Consider the following 23,670-nt stretch of genomic DNA (forward strand, 5'->3'; position numbering starts at 1 on the left):
TAAAAAGCTGGAAAGAGATTTTATTCTCTTCACACCAAATTCAGTCTGTATGAATATGTTGAATTTGTGCCATCAGTCAAAATAGTACCCTGAAATGCATCTATGAAACAAATATATCTCTAAAAACTTCTTGCATACATAATCTAATCACTAATGAATAAGCATGAAAAAGTAAAATATTTTGTTTAATGCCCCTCATCTGTAGCATAGTTAGCTACTTGTGAGATGTCAGAAGAATGTAATGTAGGTTTTATTTCATTGTGATGATTTCTGCATGTCACTAATGAAATGGAATAGAATTTGTTTATTGTGTTTCACATTGTCTTTACCAGTATGATTGCCTTATTTTCTATAATATTTTCATATATTTTTCGATTTCATTTTGTAACGTAGATGAACCGTAGGTTCCTGCCTGTATGGGGTAAGCTGCCTTTTCCATCATTATGGGCACAACCACAAGGATCAGATATTTCATGTTCAAATGGAATCCATTTAAATAAATATTTAAACCTAATGCTCTGATAACAACCTTAATAGTCAGTTTATCATTTCTTATCACAAACATTTCTAGTAATTAAAACCTGAACAACGCCAATTACAGTGAATAGGTCTATTATGTATAATGAATGTGTTGGTAGAAAGGTATAGAATTCTATAGTTCAGACACCCTGTAGGTCCGTCAGAAAGGCAGCACTGCAAGTCTTGCAATACACAAGACTTTTGACTTCACTAAAGAAATAAAATGCGGTTTGTGCAGCTGTTTTTTTTGCAGAAAGTAACTCTGAAACGTGTTTAGTAGACATGTTTTGCATATTGTATTAATCACCTTATTTAAGAGTTGCATGACTTGTTGCAAGATGTATATTGTACAGATGGCTAACCAGGAGCATTATAATATTTGATCTGCAACATTGAGTCCAGGGGTTTCAAACAATTCCAACAATCTCTAAAACCACTTGAAACACAAGGCAAATTTATTGAGAAAGATATTACAATTTTACTGTGTTACAAAGGTAATGTTAAAATGAGGACACAAAATGACTGTTATGTTACAAAACATTGGGTCTGCCAGACATGTACAGGCCTGTATATGAACATTAACCTAGGGTTTTTGTTTCTTTCTTTTCTTTTTCTTTTTTTTTTTTTTTTTACAGATATACAGCAGCATCTGAAAAACAATTCCAAAAATTGCATGTTTTAATTTGACTTCCATCATCTGACAGAACAAGGCATCTGTTGGTAAATGATTATCATACAGATAAAATAAATGATCTATATAATCATACAGATAGGTGCAAAACAGAAAAGCCAAGTATTTTTTACAATGACTATACAACACGTCATTTGTGACAGGTTAAGGAAATAAAGTGAGTATGTTTCTCCTGTCTATGTCATACTACAACCTGGATACTGGTTTTGCTCAGTTCTCTCTGACATGTTAAATGCGAAATAAACTGATTTAATTTTGACAACTAAGTATCTTACAGACAGTTTAGACTGATATTAATTTTGCAATAAAGAACCTTAATAAAACAACAAACTGTTCCATAAATCTTATGATGATTATTTGGTCAAAAGCATTGCAGTTGTCCTCCAAAATATATTTTACATCTAGATATCTACACAAAAAAAAAAAAAAAATTTTCACACATCAAGGCCATTTAAGGCATTATTCATCATTTCATTTTAAAGCATCACCATTATTTATGATTTATTTCAATTTTACAGAGTTTTAATTGGAGAACTCCAACTACAATGGAAAGGCTATCACTATTATTTGTACAATAACAATTACTACATAGAAACTGTGGAATTAACTATAAAGGGATTGCATTTGTGCCCAAATTCAGCTCAAAGCCAATCTTATAAAATCCTCTGATTTCAGCAGACTATTGTGATGGTCCCTAACTGCTGCTTCTCCATGCACCAGCTGTCTGATTTCAACACAAGAGTATTAAACTGTGTTAGTCTGTTCAGGCTTTGAATGTAAACATGGATATTAACCAAACTGTTGAATGTCATGGCACTTATTTATTTCCTCAATTTGCTAGTTTGTGAACATTTCTAATACTTTGTGTCTTTATGACTCCTGAATTATGTTAAGGCAGCAAGACATGACAGTTAAATTGTCAATCAAAAAATATTTGTCTGCCAAAAAAGAGGTCTAATCTTAAAGAATCTATTAACCATTTCCCATAAATTATATTCTTATCTCCGAGAATACATGCCGTGATCTTCAGCTATACATCTAGCATGCTGGTGAATGCTGGTGTGTATTCTTATTAATAGAAAATGAGATAAAGTGTACTTTCAAATAAAATATGTTCATAAAAAAAGAAATTGTGGACGGCACCCTTCAAAAGCCTGTTAATTGCATTTTACCAATGGTTGAGTAGTGAGTTGCTGCTGAGTCAGATGTCTGCCGTAGTACATCCTTAACATCAGGCGATTTCAGAGTTTGACAGCATTGACAGTGATAAGCTTTATAGGAGGGGCTGTTGGTAATAAGCTGTCTGATGGTGCTGCTGTGCTGATGGATGGGCAGGAGGTGCCACTGGATAAGAGGGTGGAGGCATACCGGGATTAGCATTCTGATAAGATGACATGTCCATAGCCATCTGTGGCGGGTAAGTGGTAGGAGCTTGGGTCATATACGGTGCAGCCAAACCACTACAAGAAGAATACAAAACAAGAATTACTGTACATAGGCCACACAAATTAATTATGTCTATATTACTATATCTGTATTTATAAGCTTTGGTTTAAAAGCAACAGACTGTTGTTAATATAGTTCTATGACAAAAAAAGGTACCTCATGTAGGGAGTCTGAGCTGGCTGACTGGGGGCTGTAGAGTTTACTGTGGTGGGCAGTGAGCAGAGGGGGGCAGCTTGATCTGAGCCCAGACTGTAGCCTTGTGGGACACCACCAGGCATGTAGACCCCTGAAGGCTGGCCTGGGTAACCCTAAAATAAATGCATGAGCAATAAGTAATGAAATCTCAACTTTAACAGAAAATCAGTAAGAGACTCAGCCCTCCTATACATACCATACATTATATCGACAAAAGTATGTGGACACGTGACCACCACATTTAAACGTGAGCCTTCCACAAACCTCAAAGCATGTCATTGTCAACATCATTTTAGTCTTTGTATGCTTTAGCGGTACACTTCCACTTTATGCAAACTGACTCCTCACCCCAAATCAGTACCTTATCTGATGCTCTCATGGCTAAATGAACATAAATCCAGACAGCCGTGTTCCAACATCTGGTGAAAAACCTTCCAAGAAATGTGGAGGTCATTATAACTACAAAGAAGGATTGCATTGTTTGCCAGAATGTTTGGCAGCTTAGAAATGTGTAAGTTGACACACATTAATACAATCTTATGGTATAACAGTTCACACCATAAATCATGATCATGACTGCTGTGATCAAGGTTTTATCACAATACTAGCAGAAAACATCTAATGAGACAACATATACTGAGAAAAAATATATCTAAGTGTCTCCTATTTCTCTTGATAGTTGCTGAGATGTTTCTACACTTGATATGAGTCCACCTGTGATGCATTAAATGATTAGACATGATTTGGAAAGACACAAATCTCTCTATAGAAGGCCACACAGCTGAAAATGCATAGTAGAGCAAAAAACCAAACCATGAAGTCACTAAGGAACTACCTGCAGAGTTCAGAAACAAGACTATTTTAAGGCACAGATCTGAGGAAGCCTACAAAAAACTTCTGCTCCAATAAAGATTTCCAAGAGCACAGCAGCCTCCATGATTCTCAAATGGAAGACTTTTGGCACAACCAAGACTCTTCCAGAAGCTGGTCACCAGGACAAACTGGGCAAACCGGTGCCTTAGTAAGAGAGGTGACCAAGAACCCGATGGTCACTAAAAAAAGTGAATACTTTTTGAATGAGCTGTAGGTTACATCTCAACGATTATATGTAAGCGTCGATGTCATTTCAGAGCAGACAAGAATATTGTGCCTGACACTAGTTTTGTTGATTTTTGTTGTAAGGTTGGTACATATACACAATAAATTAATCACCACAGCCCAAAAAATAAAGTGTGATTGTGGATTGAGCTCATGCCAAGCCCATTAGAAATGACCAGAAAATCTTAATTAAATCACCATCATGTTATATGCAAAAATCTATATCCCTTTCTTCCATGGAATGTTCTAGAGGTTATGCTCACAGTATTTTTCACCACACATATGTATGTTTCTGAGATTTATATCTGCTGTAACAATCTACAACAATGTTATCCAGAATGAACAAATCTGCACTTAATAAAGCTTAATTCAATCCTACTTCGTCCATCCAGTCACCACTTTAACTTTTGGGAGTCACGATCATAAATTTTGACATTACCCACAAATCTTGTTCAACTGGATGAAGAGGAACAGGTTTGCATAAATTCAAGAAATGACAACAACAATACAAAGCAAGAATTGATAAGTATAAGGCCAAATATATAACTATGCTATAAGAAATACTTATTATCAGAACTATGATATTAACAAATTCTTCACTATTTTTACTAGCTTTAGCTGTTTAGCGATACTACAAAATCATCATGCTTTAGAATGTTGCCACATTGTTTAATTTGAAAGAGGCAGCCACTAGCAGGTAAAAAAAAATCCACCCAATGTGTTACTACGGGGTACAGGGGCTTGTGGAGGGCTGATAGGGCAAGACGTTGGCATGTCCCCCAGGGATCAGTGCACTCCCTGCACATACTCTTTAGACCCAGTCATTCATTTCTACAGTATGTCTTTCTTCACCATACGCCCAGAGAGTATACGCCCAGATCCTTTACCCAGAGGATATAATCACAACAAGTTTCAGCTTGTATCAATGTCATCAGGGAACAGGAGAAAAACAAATTTAAATTGAAGACAGAATGTCTTGTCATCCCAGTTAGTCCTGCAATCCAGTTGGGCACCTCATAAATATCACCTTCAAAGGAACCTTGGTTTATCGACTGATAACCAATCGGCCTTCACAAACCTGACTACACTCACTCTGGATTCACTCAGTATAGCATCACAAAGACCTGGACTACTGCTACTACTGCTTTTAGCTGGCCTTCTGGCATGTGCTATGTTGCTGTTGATTTCAAATGACCAGTTCAGTTCAAACTTGCCTGTATATAACCTGTTAATATACATTGTCTGGTGGCAAATCCATCACATGGCTCACTTCTGATGATGGAATAAAATACTTCCATTCATTTGCCTTGTTGAATATCTTGCAACCTATTTCTGCATCAATGCATGGCAATGTTACATGAATACACATTTTGCAGAATGTGAATTCTCTCTTCTTCATCATATTTTAGGTCATTGTATTGTATTGCATCTGAGGGGCTTTTTGTATCTGGTCACTTCCTGCGTTTTCTGTGATCCGATAACTATCCGATCGTAAAAAGACCAGGTCTAAATGTTTTCGAGATGGATATAAATCCGATCATTCAAACCACTTCAGGAGTTGGTCTGGGACACATTTCAGACGAAACTGGACAGGTTTAAATGAATATAGTTGTTCAAGCCACATTAGTCAGCGCTATACTCCTCACAAACGGAAATACGTCACTCACAAGTGATCTTTCACCCAGGTGTCTCGTGGGGTCTTAAAATGCACTGCTGCCACCAGCGAAAATGTAGCAAACAGTAAATGCTGTTTTTTGTAGCAGAGCCGTCGTAACAATTTTTTTCGTCTTCTTTTTGATTGCATTCTGAAAACCGCATACACCAAAACGTGCTCCATTTCAATTACCCCGGAAATGAGGTCAAATATATTTGCATTTTGGGCGGGAGTAGAAAGATCGAATTGATATCCGAATCGCCAAGATGCATTTATGTGGCCTAATGTAAATGAAACAGTTTGAACAAATCAGATAGCTATCGGATCAGAAAAAACACACGAAGTGACCAGGTGTAAAAAGGCCCTTAGTAATGCATGTATGTGTGTGTGTGTGTTACCTGCATAGCTACAGCAGGAGAAGCACCTGGATACGTCCCCTGAGGAGCTGCAATCTTTGAGTATGCGGAGTACAGAGGAGCTTCGTTCATTAACTGATTATAGAGCTCCAGGGCTTCTAGCACCTTCACATTCAGCTCGGACATCTCTGAGTGCTTCCTACAAGCCAGAGAAATCAAATGTTAATTAATTTTAGATCCTCTGTTACTGTGGACATGCCTTATGATGATTTTTTTTTCCCATTTCCACAAACCTATCGATCTCTTGCAATTGCTCATCGATCAGAGGATTCATCTGTGCACATTCAGCTACAATAAAAAAATAAATAAAATAAAATAAGTATCAGGATCGGTTAAATTGAATAATTAAAGGAATAATCCAGTCAAGCTCATATTTCAATATAAGCATCGTGTGTACCCTCCAACGTAATCAGCTCAGAGCTGTCAGGTTTAGGGTCGGCCGGGTCTGTGTTCTGGAGTAAATACAAAGTTCTGTCCATCTTTTCCTATGGAAAACATGCGCAGCAAAATATTTCATTAGTATTTATGTTTTAAATGACTTGCTGCTTCCAGAGAAACAATGTGGAGGATGTTGGGCTAAAACTAGGTTTAAAAAGTTACCTCATCTATATGCACTGGTTCTGGCTCTGCTTTAACTTCCACTGTGGGCTCCTCGGCAACTGTTGTATTTTCTACAGAAGTGACTATAAAGTAAAATAAAAACACAATCAGTAAATTTACAAAACATAATGGTATTCTCCATTACATTAGAATAAGTGCAAGTGTTTTACCTGGTTCTGGATCTGCATTTAGGTTAGTTGTGACAAAGTTAGATGGAAACAGTCCTACTCCTCTATGATTCTCTCCTTTCCACCAATTTGGATCACTATTAAACAGGAAAGTGTTACAGTAATACTACTACTAATAATAATATCATCAGGTTAAATATAATAGTACAAACAAATTTTTGGCTGAAATAAATGGACCCTAAGCTTGACTTCCAAGACAATACTTATTCTTAGTTAGATTTTAAGTAGTACGATTTGGTCTCATGCTCTGTTTGAGTCTTCATGCTAATTTGTGGCTTCTGATTTCTGCCATGTCTTGTATGTTAAATTTTCACAATTATTATGGATATATACCTGTCATCGAGAACAAAAACAACCTCCCCAGCCTTAAAAGTGAGTTCATTGTCCTCAGCGGCTTCAAAGTCGTAAAGAGCACGCACTTTACGGGTTTCTTTAACGCCATCGGTATTGAAAGGGGGGTCAGGTGTCACGAAAAGTGGTCGAGTTTCAGCTTGTTGCTTTTGCTCTTGCAAGGATAGCTCAATAGCTGCACAGAACCAGACATAGGTACCGTCATTGTATCAGTTTATTCCCTGATTAACTTCATAATATCACAGTAATATGTAAAACAATAAGTCAGTTAAAAAAATAATAATTAAGTATATTATTTATCATGAAGTAGCAATTGCAGCAGGAACGTTACCTTTGGCAAGGTCATCATCATCAGGTGCTCGGTTCGTGGCAGTGGTGCTGCTGGACTTGCTAGTCTGCAGTCAACAAAGATCAATATAGTAAAAGGTCACTTACTTCATCAGATCAAAAGGTCTGTGCCATTATAGTACACAATACTCTATGACAAATACCCAGATTCTATAGCTCTCACTCTGTTTGTGTTAAACTACACCGGTAGGTTTGAGTGAATATTCTGGACTTTCGATGGAAAATGCATACTGTGCTCTTTAGACACCAGATACCTAGTAATGGTCTGCATACTACAATGTGTCAAGGAAAAATGAAAGAGGAAAAGAGGAAAAAAAAAAAAGTCTTGTGGTCTAACAATTACAAGAATGTAGAAGGAAATTCCATTGTGATCTCTCAGCTGTCCCTCACTCACATGCTTCATACCATGACTGCTCAGCAACAACAACCTCTTTTTCTGCTCTGTAACAGCAGAAAGTCGCTGAGGAACACTTTGCCACTACTAACCTAAAACACGTCTTTACTGCAACCGGCAAAAAAGCAAGCTGACCCACATTACGGAAACGACCATAGAAGAACTGATGCGGTCCTTCCATCACGGTTAGTGTGAGGAGATTAATAATTAATCACTTCTGCAAAGCTGACCTGAATGAAAGTGTTCCTATATTTAGGCCAAATCAGACAGGATGATCATAAAGGGAATACTAATGGATTGGGGAAATGTATAATTTTCAACAGTTTTGATCGGCTCTAACTTGTACATCCATGTGTGTTCAAACCGGTTGGGTTTACTTTTATTCCAATTTACATATTAACCAAATTATTCAGGATATGTTTATACACCTCCATAAAGCTAATCTCAGTGTAAGACTGAATGCAGACTTCGGTGAGAACCGAGAATAAGCACCTTCGAGGCTGAGGACGGGAAAGTCACTCCTTCTTCCTTTAGAGATTTTATGGTTGCACCAATGAGGCTCAGTTGTGGATCTTTCTGGAACTCCTCTGCCCAATCCACCATCAGGCCTTTGAGCTTCTCGCATACTTTAGGATGCAACTGAGAGAAGACAAAAATGCAGAATGGTATCATTTTACCACACAGTGAAATGTGAGTTTTTCCCACATTGTAGTATTTTATTAGCAACAGTAAAATTCAGAGAGGGGGAAACAGCGACTTACTTTATTCAAAATGCTTCGTACTTCACTGGCAAACTCTCTGGAACAGATTTCAAGATGGAAGATCTTTCCACTGTTCGCAACACAAGCACCAAGCAACTAAATTGGGAACAATAATAAAATCAGTAATTGAGAAACAGGATTTATATGGGGTGGGTTGTATAGTTTACAGGTATATATAAAATGTTAAATAAATGATCAAATTAACAAGAGTTGCTGTACAAGCAGGAAGGTTTATTTCTGTACAAAATCCATTTTAAATACTTAAAATTATTTAAATATATTATTGGATGGTGAAACCTATGGCAATAATTTCCAGCTAATTTCATTTGAGGAAGCAGCAAAGGAAGGCTAAAAATAAAAAATACATCTTCGCAGACTGAGATGGCACAGTGACTCAGATCGAGTGGACAGACATTGATCACTGCCATTTCCTGTGCTCTGGGGCAGAGATTATACCCCTTGTATAAGATACACTGGGAGAGTATATCTAAAAAATTTTTTTTAAATAAACAAACAAACAAATAAATAAATAAAAGCCACCAGAGTAGTAGTGGATGGGTAAAGCATTCAGTTATTGCACTCACTGTTAGTGCTTGCATTGCCACATGAGGAACCTTGTGGTTGACTCGCTTCATGATTGACTTGAGACAATCCTTTGCACTAGAACAAACAAATAAACAAAGCATTAGACTTACCAGATACTGGTAACCATTATGGTTACTAAAATAACAATCCCAAAAATTGTTATATGAACTAATAGGAAGACTAAAATGAAGTCTAACACTAAAGAATAAATTCTCAACAAAAAAGTTAATATGAAGTATCCATTAAACCATCTATCCATCTTCTGCCCTTTTTTCCTACACAGGGTTGCAGGGAACCTGGAGTCTACCCCGGAGATTTGGGGCAAAAGGCAGGGGTGCCAAGTCATCACAGGGCACAATCTCACACACAGACACCCAACTCACACTACAGACAATTTAGACACACCAATCAGCCTACAACACGTCTTTAGACTAGTGGAAGATACAGGACCACCTGAAGACCCCCCCCCCCACACACACACACACGGTGGAGTCAGGAATTGAACCCCCAACCCTGGAGGTGCAAGGCAGACATAGCAGGTCACTGTGTTCTTTGAAATGCAGTATAAGCATAACAAATAATATTGTATTATAGATTTGTTTCATTCTCATGGTATGATGAATTTTGTGTCTCACACATTCACTTACCCATTAGGTGTTGTCCCAACTCGATCACAAATATCCATAATAAGACTCCAGTCCTCTGTTGTGTTGTTTTCATTAGTTACTTTTTCTGAAAATACAAAAATAACCAGTCTTTAAACCTCCATTAAAACAGAACAACCAATCAACAGAACATCTGAATACTTTACACATTTCTACACTTCAAACCCAGATTAATAAACATTTGTGCTCCAAGCTACAAAGAAGCTTCACTTTTGGTGAAGTCCTTATTGTCATTGTATAAATATGTATTTTTATTATGTTCTACATATTTTCCAGAGTAAATGTGAACTGTTCTATGTGCAAACACTGTATTATTCTGTTGTTTTGGATGAAAGAAAAAAACAACACCAGTAAGATCATCAAGCATCACTTTATTTTAAAAAAATGTTTAAACTTTGCCTAATAGACACCAGTATTTCTTGAACTCATCCGCTAATAGTTGCTGATTAATATATGATTTCATACGTATAAAACTGAGCAAAAGTGGAAAGATCTGTGTTTCATTTAGGAAAAAAATCCTCCACAGGGTCAAATTCTGATATTCTGAATCTGGAAAATATTCTGATATTCTGAATCTGGAAAATCTCTTAAGAAACTTTATTGATGTATAAACACCTTACTTTGATAAAATAAAAACAGACTAATTAGAAAACCAAAATCACATAATCCTAAAACATAATTATCCTTGACTTTATAGCTCGGCAAAACCTAAATCTGATCGAGTTTGGCATAATAAACCTATTACAAACCTTTTAAATGTATAGTGTTATTAATGTCTGTACTTTTGAGTGTCACCATCAACTGGAACAGGGATTAGATGTATAGTATTTTAAATTAAGTTAATCTTTTTTAAATTAATTTTAACCTTTAATTGTATACATTCACTTATTTATAATTATTCTTCTTATTATTTTTCTTTCTTTCTTTCTCTTCTGTTTCCATACTTCTGTAAAGCTGCTTTGAGACAATGGGAAATTGCTAAAAGAAATAAAATGAATTGGAAACAAATTCATATGATTTATATTGATAAACCAGAAAAGATAAACTTGTCATAACTAAAATTAACGTTTGTATCTAACTTTTTATTCTCTCAAAAGCATACTTTGAGATAAAAGAACTGTCGATTGGGACTTTTTTGGGTGCCATTAGCTAATATTTTACTACAACAACAAAACAGAAATAGTTACTAAGTAGTTGGTAACTAAGTAGTTGGTAACCAAGTAGTTAAACAATTCATGTTGAATGTTTAACCTAAATGTTTTAAACATCTTTTTTAAACATATACTTCACCAACTACTACTGTAAATAACCCTCACCACCACCACCACCATCATCGTCATCATCATCATGATGACACAGTAATAATAATAGGAATCAGTGCTACATTTGTTACAACACTATCTATGTAACGAGGAATAACTTAAGCTTTAAATACTTTATATGACAGCTTTAAACTGCGTCATTATACGCTTTTATACTCGACTTCTTTTGCCTAGTAACCGTCGGTGATGATGCTAACCGAGTTAGCAGGCTAAGTCAATAAAGCTAACAGTAAACATTCACACTCACCGACATCCTGATCGAAAGGATTTTGCCCAAATAACGGCATCTTGATTCCGTTCCCGATCTGAAACCTTATTCTAAATGGGTTTTTTTATTTGTTTATTTCTAATCTTAAAGAGTCTATAGACAACAAACTGAATTTCCGTCGCCCATCAAATTCCCTGCAGTTTCACCATTTACTCTTCCGTAAACTTAACTAGCTGCCCTCTTTACTGCCTGAACAGAAACCTTTGCTGTTGACAACTGTGAGTTTTTTTTTTAAACTTTGTATCCTGGCTTTTTTTTTTAAAAAAAGAAAGAAAGTTTTATAATTTTTTCTTTATCACATATGTAACATTCGTTTGGATTTGTTTTGTTAAAGTATCTCTAGTATTTCAATCAGGCGTTAATGGACAGTTTTATAACTGTTTTCCTCTATATAATGCCACCTGGCGAATAATATGCGTTACAGTCTGATTGTTAAATCATATATATATATAAAACCGATGTTTAATTTTTTTAACTGATCTTTGCATTAAATTACACGCAACACATGATTTTTTTTGTCATATTGTACATATTTAATGTGTCCAATAGATGGCGCTCTGTCTAAATCCCTAAACTTGCTTTAAGGACCCTAATTTAGAGGGACGCCAGTAGTGAGCAGTTAGCCATCTGACAGCTCAGCTATGTCTGCACCTGTCATGGGGAGCACCAAAAAAACATTTAATGATGGGGATCATCACAACCACAAGAAGAAGAAGGGAGCTGGAGCTCTGGCCACCGCCTACCTGGTCATCTACAACGTGATCATGACAGCTGGGTATGAAAACAACTCATCTCAGCTAGCTAGCAGGCTGAAATGTACTTCCTGATCTATTTCAGCATGCACAGTGAACATGCACAGGCGTTAGCGTTTTACACGACGACTTTAATTGGTTATTCAAGATTTATAACGTGCACTGTGTGCACAATAAGCAGAAATTCACCTAGAATAAAGCATAGTCACAGAAGTAGGTTATTATTTTGTGGATTATCTAGTAGTGTATCCTGTCTGTGGACTCGTGTGTTTATCTGTTAAATATCTATTTCTTTACATTCTAAAATAGTTTTGTTTTTTGTTTATTGAGGTTGGGGTTTTCCCCTTTACACGATAGTGTACTGAACTTTCACGTTGATTCTGCTTTATGATTGAGCACTTGGAACAAATGCGGCTGTAAAACATTGGCAGTTTGATAGAATCTGTGTTATCTCAGTCAAACAGGACTGATCATGCTTTAGAAATGAGCTCAAAGTGCAACTAGGAGATCGTTTCTAAACACTGCCTTAGGTTCTTTTAGGTATAAATGAGCTAGCAGGTCTACTACCCCACCCCACCCCCAAAACAAAAAACAAACAAAAAAAATCAACATTAATGTAAGGTTTATATTTGTCTATATGCAGCTCTTTCTGTTAACAAATGTCAAAACAGAGAACTTTTTTTTTTATTTTGTGCTTCCAAAAAAAAGGAGTGACTGAAAGGTCTGGATTCTTTATAGCCCAGTAAAAGATTCATGCAGCTTATCACGGACCGTCGTGTGAGGTGATTACAAATAGAAAAAATTTGTGTGCATTTTAGAAGAGGATATTTTTCCAGCCCATTTCTCTTCCATATCTTATTAGTAGTGATCCATGTGAAAAGACTTGTGGGTGAAATGAAGGTGGAGGAGAGGCTAAAAGAAATTAGAATAAAAATAGTGACCCTTGCTGTTAATATTATCCAGAATATCAGCCGTGTCTGCTTGCTCTGTGAGAAGCCCCAGCTAAATGAGATTTTTTTGGATGTAAAATGGTGAACAAAATGGTTTTTGTTGTGATGTGTGTCGGGTGTACACCCTAGCACTAATCTCACCCCACCCTGGTAGCTCTAAATCTGTAACAGACACTTTCCTCTTCTCCCTAATTGGATAATATAAATCACGCTAGCTCGACTGCTTGTGTTTTGGACTGTTGAGATGGCTCATGAAGGCTCAGAGAAGTCTGAACACTAGGGCAACAGAATAATTAGTGGATCTAATATTTTAACCTGTGGAATTCATGCACAGACAGCTATACTTAGTGTTATGTAAAGTTAAGGGACTTAGAAATAGTAGTAATCTTTAGGAGTATTTCATTTCTTGTTTGTAGTCCCTGGTGGTCCAGTGGCAGCACGTTCTCATTGCCGCAGCCTGGAATTGATTCCCGGGCAGTAAACCAACCTAACAGGATACGGTAGCCTGGTGGTTAAGGTGTTGGACTTATAAGAAGTTTGAGAGTTCGAATCCCAGGTCTACCAAGCTGTTACTGCTGGGTCCCTAAGCAAGGCCCTTAACCTAAACCTTCAGTTGCTCATTTGTATAAAATGAGATAAAATGTAATTTGCTCTGGAGAAGGGTGTCTACAAATGTGTAAAGTAGCCACTGATGGTTTAGCTCTCAGTGCTGACACAAAGTACACTGGCATTATCTGACATCTGGCATAAAATCTGTTCCAAAATGAAATGTGAATGGTATGGTCTGCTGTGGTGAGCCCAAACAGGGAGAAGCAAAGGGCAACAACAACATTTCACTACTGGTTCCTCTTACTTTGACGAGTTATTAAATAGGAAAGCGATACACATAGATAGCATACAGATTGCCCTGGATTTGCATTTGTTTCCAAGTTGTGGCTAACTGTGTTCCTGGGTGGAGAAACTCTTCAGGCTATTAAATACAAACTCTTCAGGCTATTAAATACAAAAGAAGGAAACAGGGAGAACAAAAAACAAGCATTAAATTCAATTGTTTTAGAAAATAAGTTATATTTTTAGTCCTTTATGGAACAGTAACATACCTTTTTCCGTAAGATGATTGTTCTGGTATGCTGTAATCAGTATATGATGATTTCCCGGTTGGATTGCAGAAGTTTCACACAATCTATCATAGTGCTGCGTGACAAGATGACATGATATCTGTATCATCATGCATCAGTTCACGGTGCAGTTTTTTTTTTTTAAAGCATTGTATTGTCAGGCTCAGTACTTTTTATAGCACAATACTTGTATAAACTTCATCATTGTTCTCAATAACTAATAGCTGATCCAACATTTAATATCTATAATGCATGTCCAAAGACATGCATGGTAGGTTGATTTTCATCTCTGGAAAATTGTTCGTAGTGTGTGATTGTGTGAGTGAATGAGAGTGTGTGTGCCCTGCGATGGGTTGGCACTCCGTCCAGGGTGTATCCTGCCTTGATGCCCGATAACGCCTGAGATGGACACAGGCTCCCCTTGCCCCGAGGTAGTTCGGATAAGCGGTTGAAAATGAATGAATGAATGAATGAATGAATGAAATATCTGAAGTACACAGTAATTTCAGTAGTGAAATGAGGTTTATTGGATTAACAGAAAATGCCCAATATGCATCAAAACCAAATTAGTCAGGTGCATAAATTTGGGTACCCCAACAGAAAAATCACATCAATATTTAGTAGAGCCTTCTTTAGCAGAAATAACAGCATCTAGACGCTTCCTATAGCATGTAATGTTCTGTACCTGTACCTAAATTTTGGACCATTCCTCCTTACAAAACATCTCCAGTTCAGTTAGGTTTGATGGTTGCCGAGCATGGACAGCCTGCTTCAAATCACCCCACAGATGTTCAATGATATTCAGGTCTGGGGACTGGGATGGCCATTCCACAACATTGTACTTGTTCCTCTGCATACAGTAATTGCCTGAGTAGATTTTGAGCAGTGTTTTGGGTCATTGTCTTGTTGAAATATCCAGCCCCGGCGTAACTTCAACTTTGTGACTGATTCCTCAACATTATTCTCAAGAATCTGCTGATATTCAGTGGAATCAATGCGACCCTCAACATTAACCAGATCCCCAGTACCGGCACTGGCCACACAGTCCCACAGCATGATGGAACCTCCACCAAATTTTACTGTGGGTAGCAAGTGTTTTTCTTGGAATGCTGTGTTCTTTTGCCACCATGCATAACTCCCCTTGTTATGACCAAATACGATGCAGAGTGACACCATCTGCAGCAAGTGGATGTTGTAGGTCTTTGGAGGTGGTCTGTGGGCTGTTTTTGACCGTTCTCACCATCCTTCGCCTTTGCCTCTCCAATATTTTACGTGGCCTGCCACTTCTGGCCTTAACAAGAACTGTGCCTGTGGTCTTCGATTTCCTCACTATGTTCCTCACAGTGGACACTGACAGCTTATATCTCTGTGATAACTTTTTTAGCCTTCCACTAAACCATAATGTTGAACAATCTTTGTTTTCAGGTCATTTGAGAGATGTTTTGAGGCCTCCATGTTGCCACTCTTCAGAGGAGAGACAAAGAGAACAACAACTTGCAATTGGCCTTAAATACCTTTTCTCATGATTGGATGCACCTGTATATGAAGTTCTAGGCTTAATGAGCCACCAAACCAATTGTGTGTTCCAGTTAATCAGTGCTAAGTAGTTACAGGTATTCATATCAACAACATGGCAAGGGTGCCCAAATTTATGCACCTGACTAATTTGGTTTTGATGCATATTGGACATTTTCTGTTAATCCAATAAACCTCATTTCACTACTGAAATATTACTGTGTCCCTCAGTTATTTGATAGATAAAAATGAAATTGCTGATCAAAAACACCCAAATATTTATAAATGAAAATCATGGAAATTGTCAGGGGTTCCTAAACATTTGCATATGACTGTATAATGATTAATATTTAGTGCATTTAACCCTTAGTAATTTTACAGTTTACGTTTGGTATTTAAACAGCATTTACATTTAATCCCATGTCTTCAGAACAATGTGAATGTGGACCAAACTGTGTTAAACAGGTGCTCGTGTTTGTGTAACGGATACAAAATGAAAAAGATTTGTTTCCTTGTGACTTTTGGAAACTGACAGTGGGATCTCAACTCACATCTTCCTGGCTGTTTTCAAACATTCTAGACTGTCTATTTTTTTGGTTTCAGGTGGCTGGTCATTGCTGTGGGTCTTGTCCGGGCTTATCTTACTAGAGGCAGCTACCACGGACTGTACTACTCGATAGAAAAGCCACTGAAATTCTTCCAGACTGGAGCACTTCTTGAGGTCTGTCATGAGCTGTGTGGGGGAAAAAATCTATTATTTTTATATATAGCAACACAATCGGTTTGGGATCAACTCTGTTCTCCTGCCAGTGTGATAAAATGCTTTGGCACAGGATCACATACTTAGAAAGGGAGCTATTTCCAGAGCAGCGCTTCGTTACACTACTGAGTTCCAACACAAACGCCTTTGTGTCAGCAGTCCAGTGTGCAAATTAGATGTGTCTGATGCTTTTCATTTTCCTTGCATCAGTTAGAGATCATTGTCACCATGTGACAATAACGACTTATTTTTTCCTGAGCATAAATTACAAGCAATGCATATTGTATTTCAATGACGTACGCGGATATCCGATAACCTTACACAAATGTTCCAGTAATAATTCAGTGGGAAATATTTTCGATTTTGCTAGTGATGTTTTTACTTGGTTATATAACATAGTTTTAACATGGTTATGTTGTTTTTTTTAACAGATATTGCATTGTGCAGTGGGTAAGTGTTTTAACGATTATGTATCTTTTTATCGATATATAACTTGTAAAATGAACATATCTATACACATGCATGATCCCTTAGTAAGTACTCAGTCCTTTCTTACACCTGTACACCTTTATATTCTCCTTTTTTACACTGTGCATGCATATTGCCTTCTCTGTATACTTTTCTAGGCATCGTACCTTCCTCTGTGGTCCTGACTGGGTTTCAGGTGATGTCACGTGTGTTCCTCACATGGGCTGTTACACACAGTGTTAGAGAAGTGAGTCTCATGTATTATTCATGCATTATTGTTGTATTATGTTTGTTGTGTAGCACAGAGATGTATACAAAGCTTATTAGATGGACAGGTGTTACAGGGTGGAATATATATATGATACAATAAGACATCAGATCGGGGGTTACCAGCATGCAGTCTGGATACAGCTGGTAATGTCTTCTGATTGAACCGACCACCGTGGCATAACTGGTCAGTGTATTGTGGGAAAAACTGTAGTTCAGAGGCTTCATTTTGAGTCTGATTAGTGACAACCTGACTGGGTAAAACAAAAAAAGATATGATCACTTCGACTTTTGTTTATAGCCATTGACTAATTGTTTACCTTTATATATTTTATTCAAGTTCTTCTGCACTAGTACACACTTAGGGGAGCACGGTGACCTCACACCAGGGTTTGGCGTTCGATTTTCCACTGTGCCGTGTATGTGGAGAGCATTTAAATTTAAAGAACATTTAATGAAATTTATATGTTTTTAAATGCTTTGTTTTATATTGTCTGAACATGTCAGACAGTAAGTAACTGATCAATATGGACCATGAAAATCCAAAGCGTTTCCATTTTGCATCATTTTTAATGGTTATTTGAATATCCAGTCCAGATCTCTTTAGATTTATTTAAGACCTCTACTCTCATGGTGCCTGTGATTAAGGTTCAGGTTTTCTTTGCTCACCCAGAGAAAGACATCTTTGCTGAAACATTAACGAACTGTAAGTTTTTCTTATCTCAAGAGCATTACGCTTGGAAACAATATGATTAGTAACATTGTATTAGTAACAGTAGTATTGGTATGTGTCGAAGCTATCGTGCCATTTTCTTGGCGTGTTCCGTTTGTTCTTTTACTAACATCATTTTAATGTAGATTTAATATCGAATGATCCTTTTGAAGTTGAATGATTTGCAGGTTATTCATAGCTGTTTGCTGTGCTGATGATGAGCTTTGTCTCTGCCTGAGTTTCCAGTTACCGAAATGCATCAAAAGTAGTGGAAAAAACTGCATGCTTCTGGTTTAACATCTTAAATCAATCACATATAAGTAATGTATAACACTTACTCTACCATCCTCTCCTCCTGTGCCTAAGGTCCAGAGTGAAGACAGTGTGCTTCTCTTTGTGGTAGCATGGACCATTACGGAGATCATCCGCTATTCATTCTACACTTTCAGCCTACTCAATCACCTGCCTTATCTCATTAAATGGGCAAGGTAAAGGCTTTTAACACCAACAATGCTATTGATTATGCATTTGTTTTTCTTGTGTAGTGTTCTGTATGGGATTGGGAGCATTACAATGCCATTTATTAATAAAGCTTTATTCTGTATAAGCATTAAATTCATAGAGACCAATGTCACACCTGTCTGTAGATACACCTTTTTTATTATACTCTACCCTATGGGAGTGGCTGGAGAACTTCTGACCATCTACGCTGCTCTGCCTTATGTTCAGAAGACAGGGCTCTACTCTGTCACTTTGCCCAACAAGTATAACTTCTCCTTTGATTATTATACCTTCCTCATTCTCACCATGGTCTCCTACATCCCCTGTAAGTGTCTCTTTATAAATATCCAAGATTAAATATAAATAAATGTCGGTATATGCCGACTATTTAACCACACCTCTACCCAAGTCTCAGACCCATTGAATCATGTCTCTCTTTTCCGCAGTGTTCCCTCAGCTCTACTTCCACATGTTGCGGCAGAGAAAGAAGGTCCTGGGTCATGTGGAAGAGTACAGCAAAGTGGAATAAACATGCGGCCAGCGCTCCACACAACGTGGACTGACCATACAGAGGAAAGGGGGAAGACAACCTTTTCAATCCTTACTTGGCTGATTTAAAATGAGAAACTTGCTTGTCAATATACAGAGCCCATCTCCCAACCCCAAGAAAATGAAACGAGATTATTTCTAACAAAGCTAGCTAGGGAATGAATTTTGCAGTTTGTGAATTTTATAGATAGTGATAATGATCTGATATTAATGGTTTAATAGAAGGCAGCCATATTTGCTAATACAGTTTTAATACAGTTGGCCAGACCTTAACGAAGGAGGAATGGAGTAGATCTTTTTTGGCTTTCACCTTTTGAAGTAATGACCGAATTGAGAGCCTTTAAATAAATGGTGTTGATGAAAAAGAGTGATAACTCTACCCTGTACTGTGCCCTGTGTACTTGGAAGTATCGGTAGAAGTCAGTAACCTGAACAGATGACTAAATTCTGGATGTCTTCATGTGCTGTCTACTTGTTTCTTCGTCCATAGTGTCCCATTTCTTTTTTGTGTTGTGTGACTACTAATTTGATGTTCTTCATAGATTTCCGCAGGAGTTACGCCGGATACTGCCCGGTTGTTCATAATGTTTTCCCATTTCTTTTCACTGTTAGTTGTTTTCCAAAGGTCATGTAAATGACTACAAGAACGGTGTTGTTTTGCTTAATATTGTTATGTTGGTAATGTATAGCTGAAGTGATTATACAGGATTGTGTACTGTGTGATCTGTGTATATCCTTTCATAACTTCTAAAAAGGTGACCTCAAGCGAGCGGTTAAATAGCTTGCGAGTCTTGCCAGTGGGCGACTTTCCAAAGCGTTTCGATTGAAAGAAGACACGGTTGATGCTGGACGAGCACGTGGCAGTGGGAAACTAGCACAATTGGATTAGCTAGCGTCTAGTCATGCATTTACAATGAGTAAAATCTAATGAAGCGCAGAGCAGGCCAGGAGTCCAGAGTTGCTAAGCACTTTGTTGTCTGTCTGCTCTCATTACCGACAGCAGTGAAGTGCAAGCTCAAGCCTTGAAGAAGGGCTTGCTCATTAGTCTTAATAAACAACTAATGAGCAGACTGGCCTTTCCCCACCATTTGGGTCTGAACTTTACTTTCAAAGGTTGTAGCCTAGAAGTGCCATCTCTGGTAGCCAGGGGGGGGTTTATTTTCCATTAAGAGAGAACGGTCATACCAACTTGTCATTGGGTAGATAACAAACTCCTGGTGATTTATCACTTTGACAGTAGCCAGTTACCTCAGCTATTGCCATTAATCAGCTTAATCGGATAACTTAACACTAATCGGTTTGAATTGTTCTGATCCAGGATGCAATCTGGTGATATGGTGTTCGCTTGCTTACGGATATGAAGTATTAACTGTAAAGCTCCTGGAACAAGTGATTTTTATCCTCTTAAAATCCAGACGTTTCGGCATGAGAATCCAGAGTGCAACTTGACTTAAAGCCGCATGAAAGGCAAAACTGCTCCTTCGCTTAAGTGGTGTAGTGTTCTCATACCACACCATTTAAGGATAATTTATTGGACGCATGACCTTTACAACTGTCAGGAAATGTTCGGCTTTTGATACAAAGGATTTGCATGGGACCACCAGACTTTGTATGATCAGTAAAAGTTATATATTTACAATAAACTCTTAATCTGGGTAACCAGTTATGTTCTTCTGTCTTTCTCAATTCACACTGTATTTGCCTTTGTGTAAAATGTATTAGTATTCCATAATAGATGCAGTGTTCTACAGACACATTTGTGCATTAATAAAATTTTTAATCCTGAAATAATGATGATTCTGGATTAAAGATTCATGGATCCTTCACATGATGGCAGTAGAGATCTTTAGGTCTGATTGGGTGCCATACATTTTATCTTTGTATTTCAGTGAAAAGATTACACTCACAAAGCAGTTCACATTCAATGAAAATGTCATTGTATTAAGAGAAGCCTGGGTTCAAATGTTTGTACAAGATCACGGGAATAAGTAAAGTCCTTGAACCATGTCAGACAATTTGTCTGCTAAATTTATTTTTCCCCTCAGACTGTAAAGGTTTTGTGCTCTGGTATTGGATTCGTCTCTACCAGACCTTTACATCTTGTCATTTAATCCTTCATGATTGAATTTACATTTGTTCCAGAAATGCCTCACTTTGGGGAGACTACAATTCTTTCCTTGAGCAGTTTAATCATCATCTGATTGGATTAAAGATTGGAGGATTTTTACTAGAAAATCTAGAAGAGATAGAAATTTAGAAGAGTTTGTAACACAAAGAGGAAAAGTAGCATATTATTACTAAAGATTATCTGTAAAAAAAAGTTATTTTTTTTAAAAGACTTGTATAATTAACACAAAGTGCCACAGATTAAACTGTTTTCTAATTGCACAATTAACACAATTGCTTTTTTATACATATAAAAAGTACAAGTTGCAACAAAATGCCACAGACAATATTACATTTACATGACAAACACACAAAATGCCACAGACTATATTAGCTTTAGATGACTAACACACAAAATGCCACAGACAATATTACATTTACACGACAAACACAAAATTCCACAGCCAATGTTACCTTTACACGACACACACACACAAAAGGCCACAGACAATATTACCTTTACACGACACACACACACAAAATGCCACAGACAATATTACCTTTACACGACACACAAAATGCCACAGACAATATTACCTTTACACGACACACACACACACAAAATGCCACAGACAATATTACCTTTACACGACACACACACAAAATGCCACAGACAATATTACCTTTACACGACACACACACAAAATGCCACAGACAATATTACCTTTACACAACACACACAAAATGCCACAGACAATATTACCTTTACACAACACACACAAAATGCCACAGACAATATTACCTTTACACGACACACACAATGCCACAGACTATTACCTTTAGATGACTAACACACAAAATGCCACAGACAATATTACCTTTAGACGACTAACACACAAAATGCCACAGACAATATTACCTTTACACAACACACACAAAATGCCACAGACAATATTACCTTTACACGACACACACAATGCCACAGACTATTACCTTTACACGACTAACATACAAAATGCCACAGACAATATTACCTTTACACGACTAACACACAAAATGCCACAGACAATATTACCTTTACACAACACACACAAAATGCCACAGACAATATTACCTTTACACGACTAACACACAAAATGCCACAGACAATATTACCTTTAGACGACTAACACACAAAATGCCACAGACAATATTACCTTTACACGACTAACACACAAAATGCCACAGACAATATTACCTTTACACAACACACACAAAATGCCACAGACAATATTACCTTTAGACGACTAACATACAAAATGCCACAGACAATATTACCTTTACATGACTAACACACAAAATGCCACAGACAATATTACCTTTACACGACTAACATACAAAATGCCACAGACAATATTACCTTTAGACGACTAACACACAAAATGCCATAGACAATATTACCTTTACATGACTAACACACAAAATGCCACAGACAATATTACCTTTAGACGACTAACACACAAAATGCCATAGACAATATTACCTTTACATGACTAACACACAAAATGCCACAGACAATATTACATTTACACGACTAACACACAAAATGCCACAGACAATATTACCTTTACACGACACACACAATGCCACAGACTATTACCTTTAGACGACTAACACACAAAATGCCACAGACAATATTACCTTTACACGACTAACATACAAAATGCCACAGACAATATTACCTTTACACAACACACACACAACACACACACAATACCACAGACAATATTACCTTTACAACACACACAATGCCACAGACTATATTAACTTTACACAACACACACAATGCCACAGACTATATTAACTTTACACAACACACACAATGCCACAGACTATATTAACTTTACACAACACACACAATGCCACGGACAATATTACCTTTACACGACACACACACAAAATGCCACAGGCTATATTACCTTTACACAACACACACAATGCCACAGAAAATATTACCTTAACACAACACACACAATGCCACAGACAATATTACCTTTACACAACACACACAATGCCACAGAAAATATTACCTTTACACAACACACACAATGCCACAGACAATATTAAGTTTACACAACACACACACAATGCCACAGACAATATTACCTTTACACAACACACACATTTCCACATCATAGTTTACAATTATACAATTAATGTTTGTGTTCTTTTGCATCTGAACTTTCAGAAATGTCTTTTACGTTGTAATGAGATATGTAGTGCACCATGCATACTATTTTCACACACTCTTCAGAACGACAGTATGGGTTGTGGATCATACCCATACGCTGTTCTCCAGCCTGTGTGTTTTTCAGGAGCCGCCCACTCCCATAAATCCCATTTGTGTGTGTGACACGCGCGCCGACCAATAGCAAAGACAGAAGGAAAGTTAGTCAATCACGCGTCCAATCTGATTGGCTGAAGGGCAGATC

The 23,670-nt window shown here is 37.3% G+C and overlaps 2 protein-coding genes across 2 annotated transcripts; one reads left to right on the forward strand and one right to left on the reverse strand.

Moving 5' to 3' along the window:
* Window positions 1–956: 956 nt before the first annotated feature.
* stam2 (signal transducing adaptor molecule (SH3 domain and ITAM motif) 2) lies at window positions 957–11,671 on the reverse strand. Its single transcript, XM_027164352.2, has 14 exons — window positions 11,481–11,671; window positions 9,894–9,978; window positions 9,246–9,321; window positions 8,662–8,757; window positions 8,393–8,539; window positions 7,490–7,553; window positions 7,141–7,333; window positions 6,790–6,884; window positions 6,620–6,702; window positions 6,417–6,504; window positions 6,253–6,307; window positions 6,002–6,158; window positions 2,813–2,964; window positions 957–2,670 (listed from the first exon to the last, which is right to left on the reverse strand). The coding sequence occupies exons 1-14, from the start codon at window positions 11,518–11,520 to the stop codon at window positions 2,484–2,486; spliced, it is 1,518 nt and encodes a 505-aa protein (XP_027020153.1). The 5' UTR covers window positions 11,521–11,671; the 3' UTR covers window positions 957–2,483.
* Window positions 11,672–12,073: 402 nt separating this feature from the next.
* hacd2 (3-hydroxyacyl-CoA dehydratase 2) lies at window positions 12,074–20,755 on the forward strand. Its single transcript, XM_027164353.2, has 7 exons — window positions 12,074–12,276; window positions 16,440–16,557; window positions 17,028–17,046; window positions 17,223–17,311; window positions 18,410–18,531; window positions 18,691–18,869; window positions 18,991–20,755. Exons 1-7 carry the CDS (start codon window positions 12,143–12,145, stop codon window positions 19,071–19,073), a joined length of 744 nt encoding a protein of 247 aa, XP_027020154.1. The 5' UTR covers window positions 12,074–12,142; the 3' UTR covers window positions 19,074–20,755.
* The last annotated feature ends 2,915 nt before the right edge of the window (window positions 20,756–23,670 follow it).

Source organism: Tachysurus fulvidraco, chromosome 6 (genome assembly GCF_022655615.1).
Source record: "Tachysurus fulvidraco isolate hzauxx_2018 chromosome 6, HZAU_PFXX_2.0, whole genome shotgun sequence".
NCBI classification, from domain to species: Eukaryota; Metazoa; Chordata; class Actinopteri; order Siluriformes; family Bagridae; genus Tachysurus; species Tachysurus fulvidraco.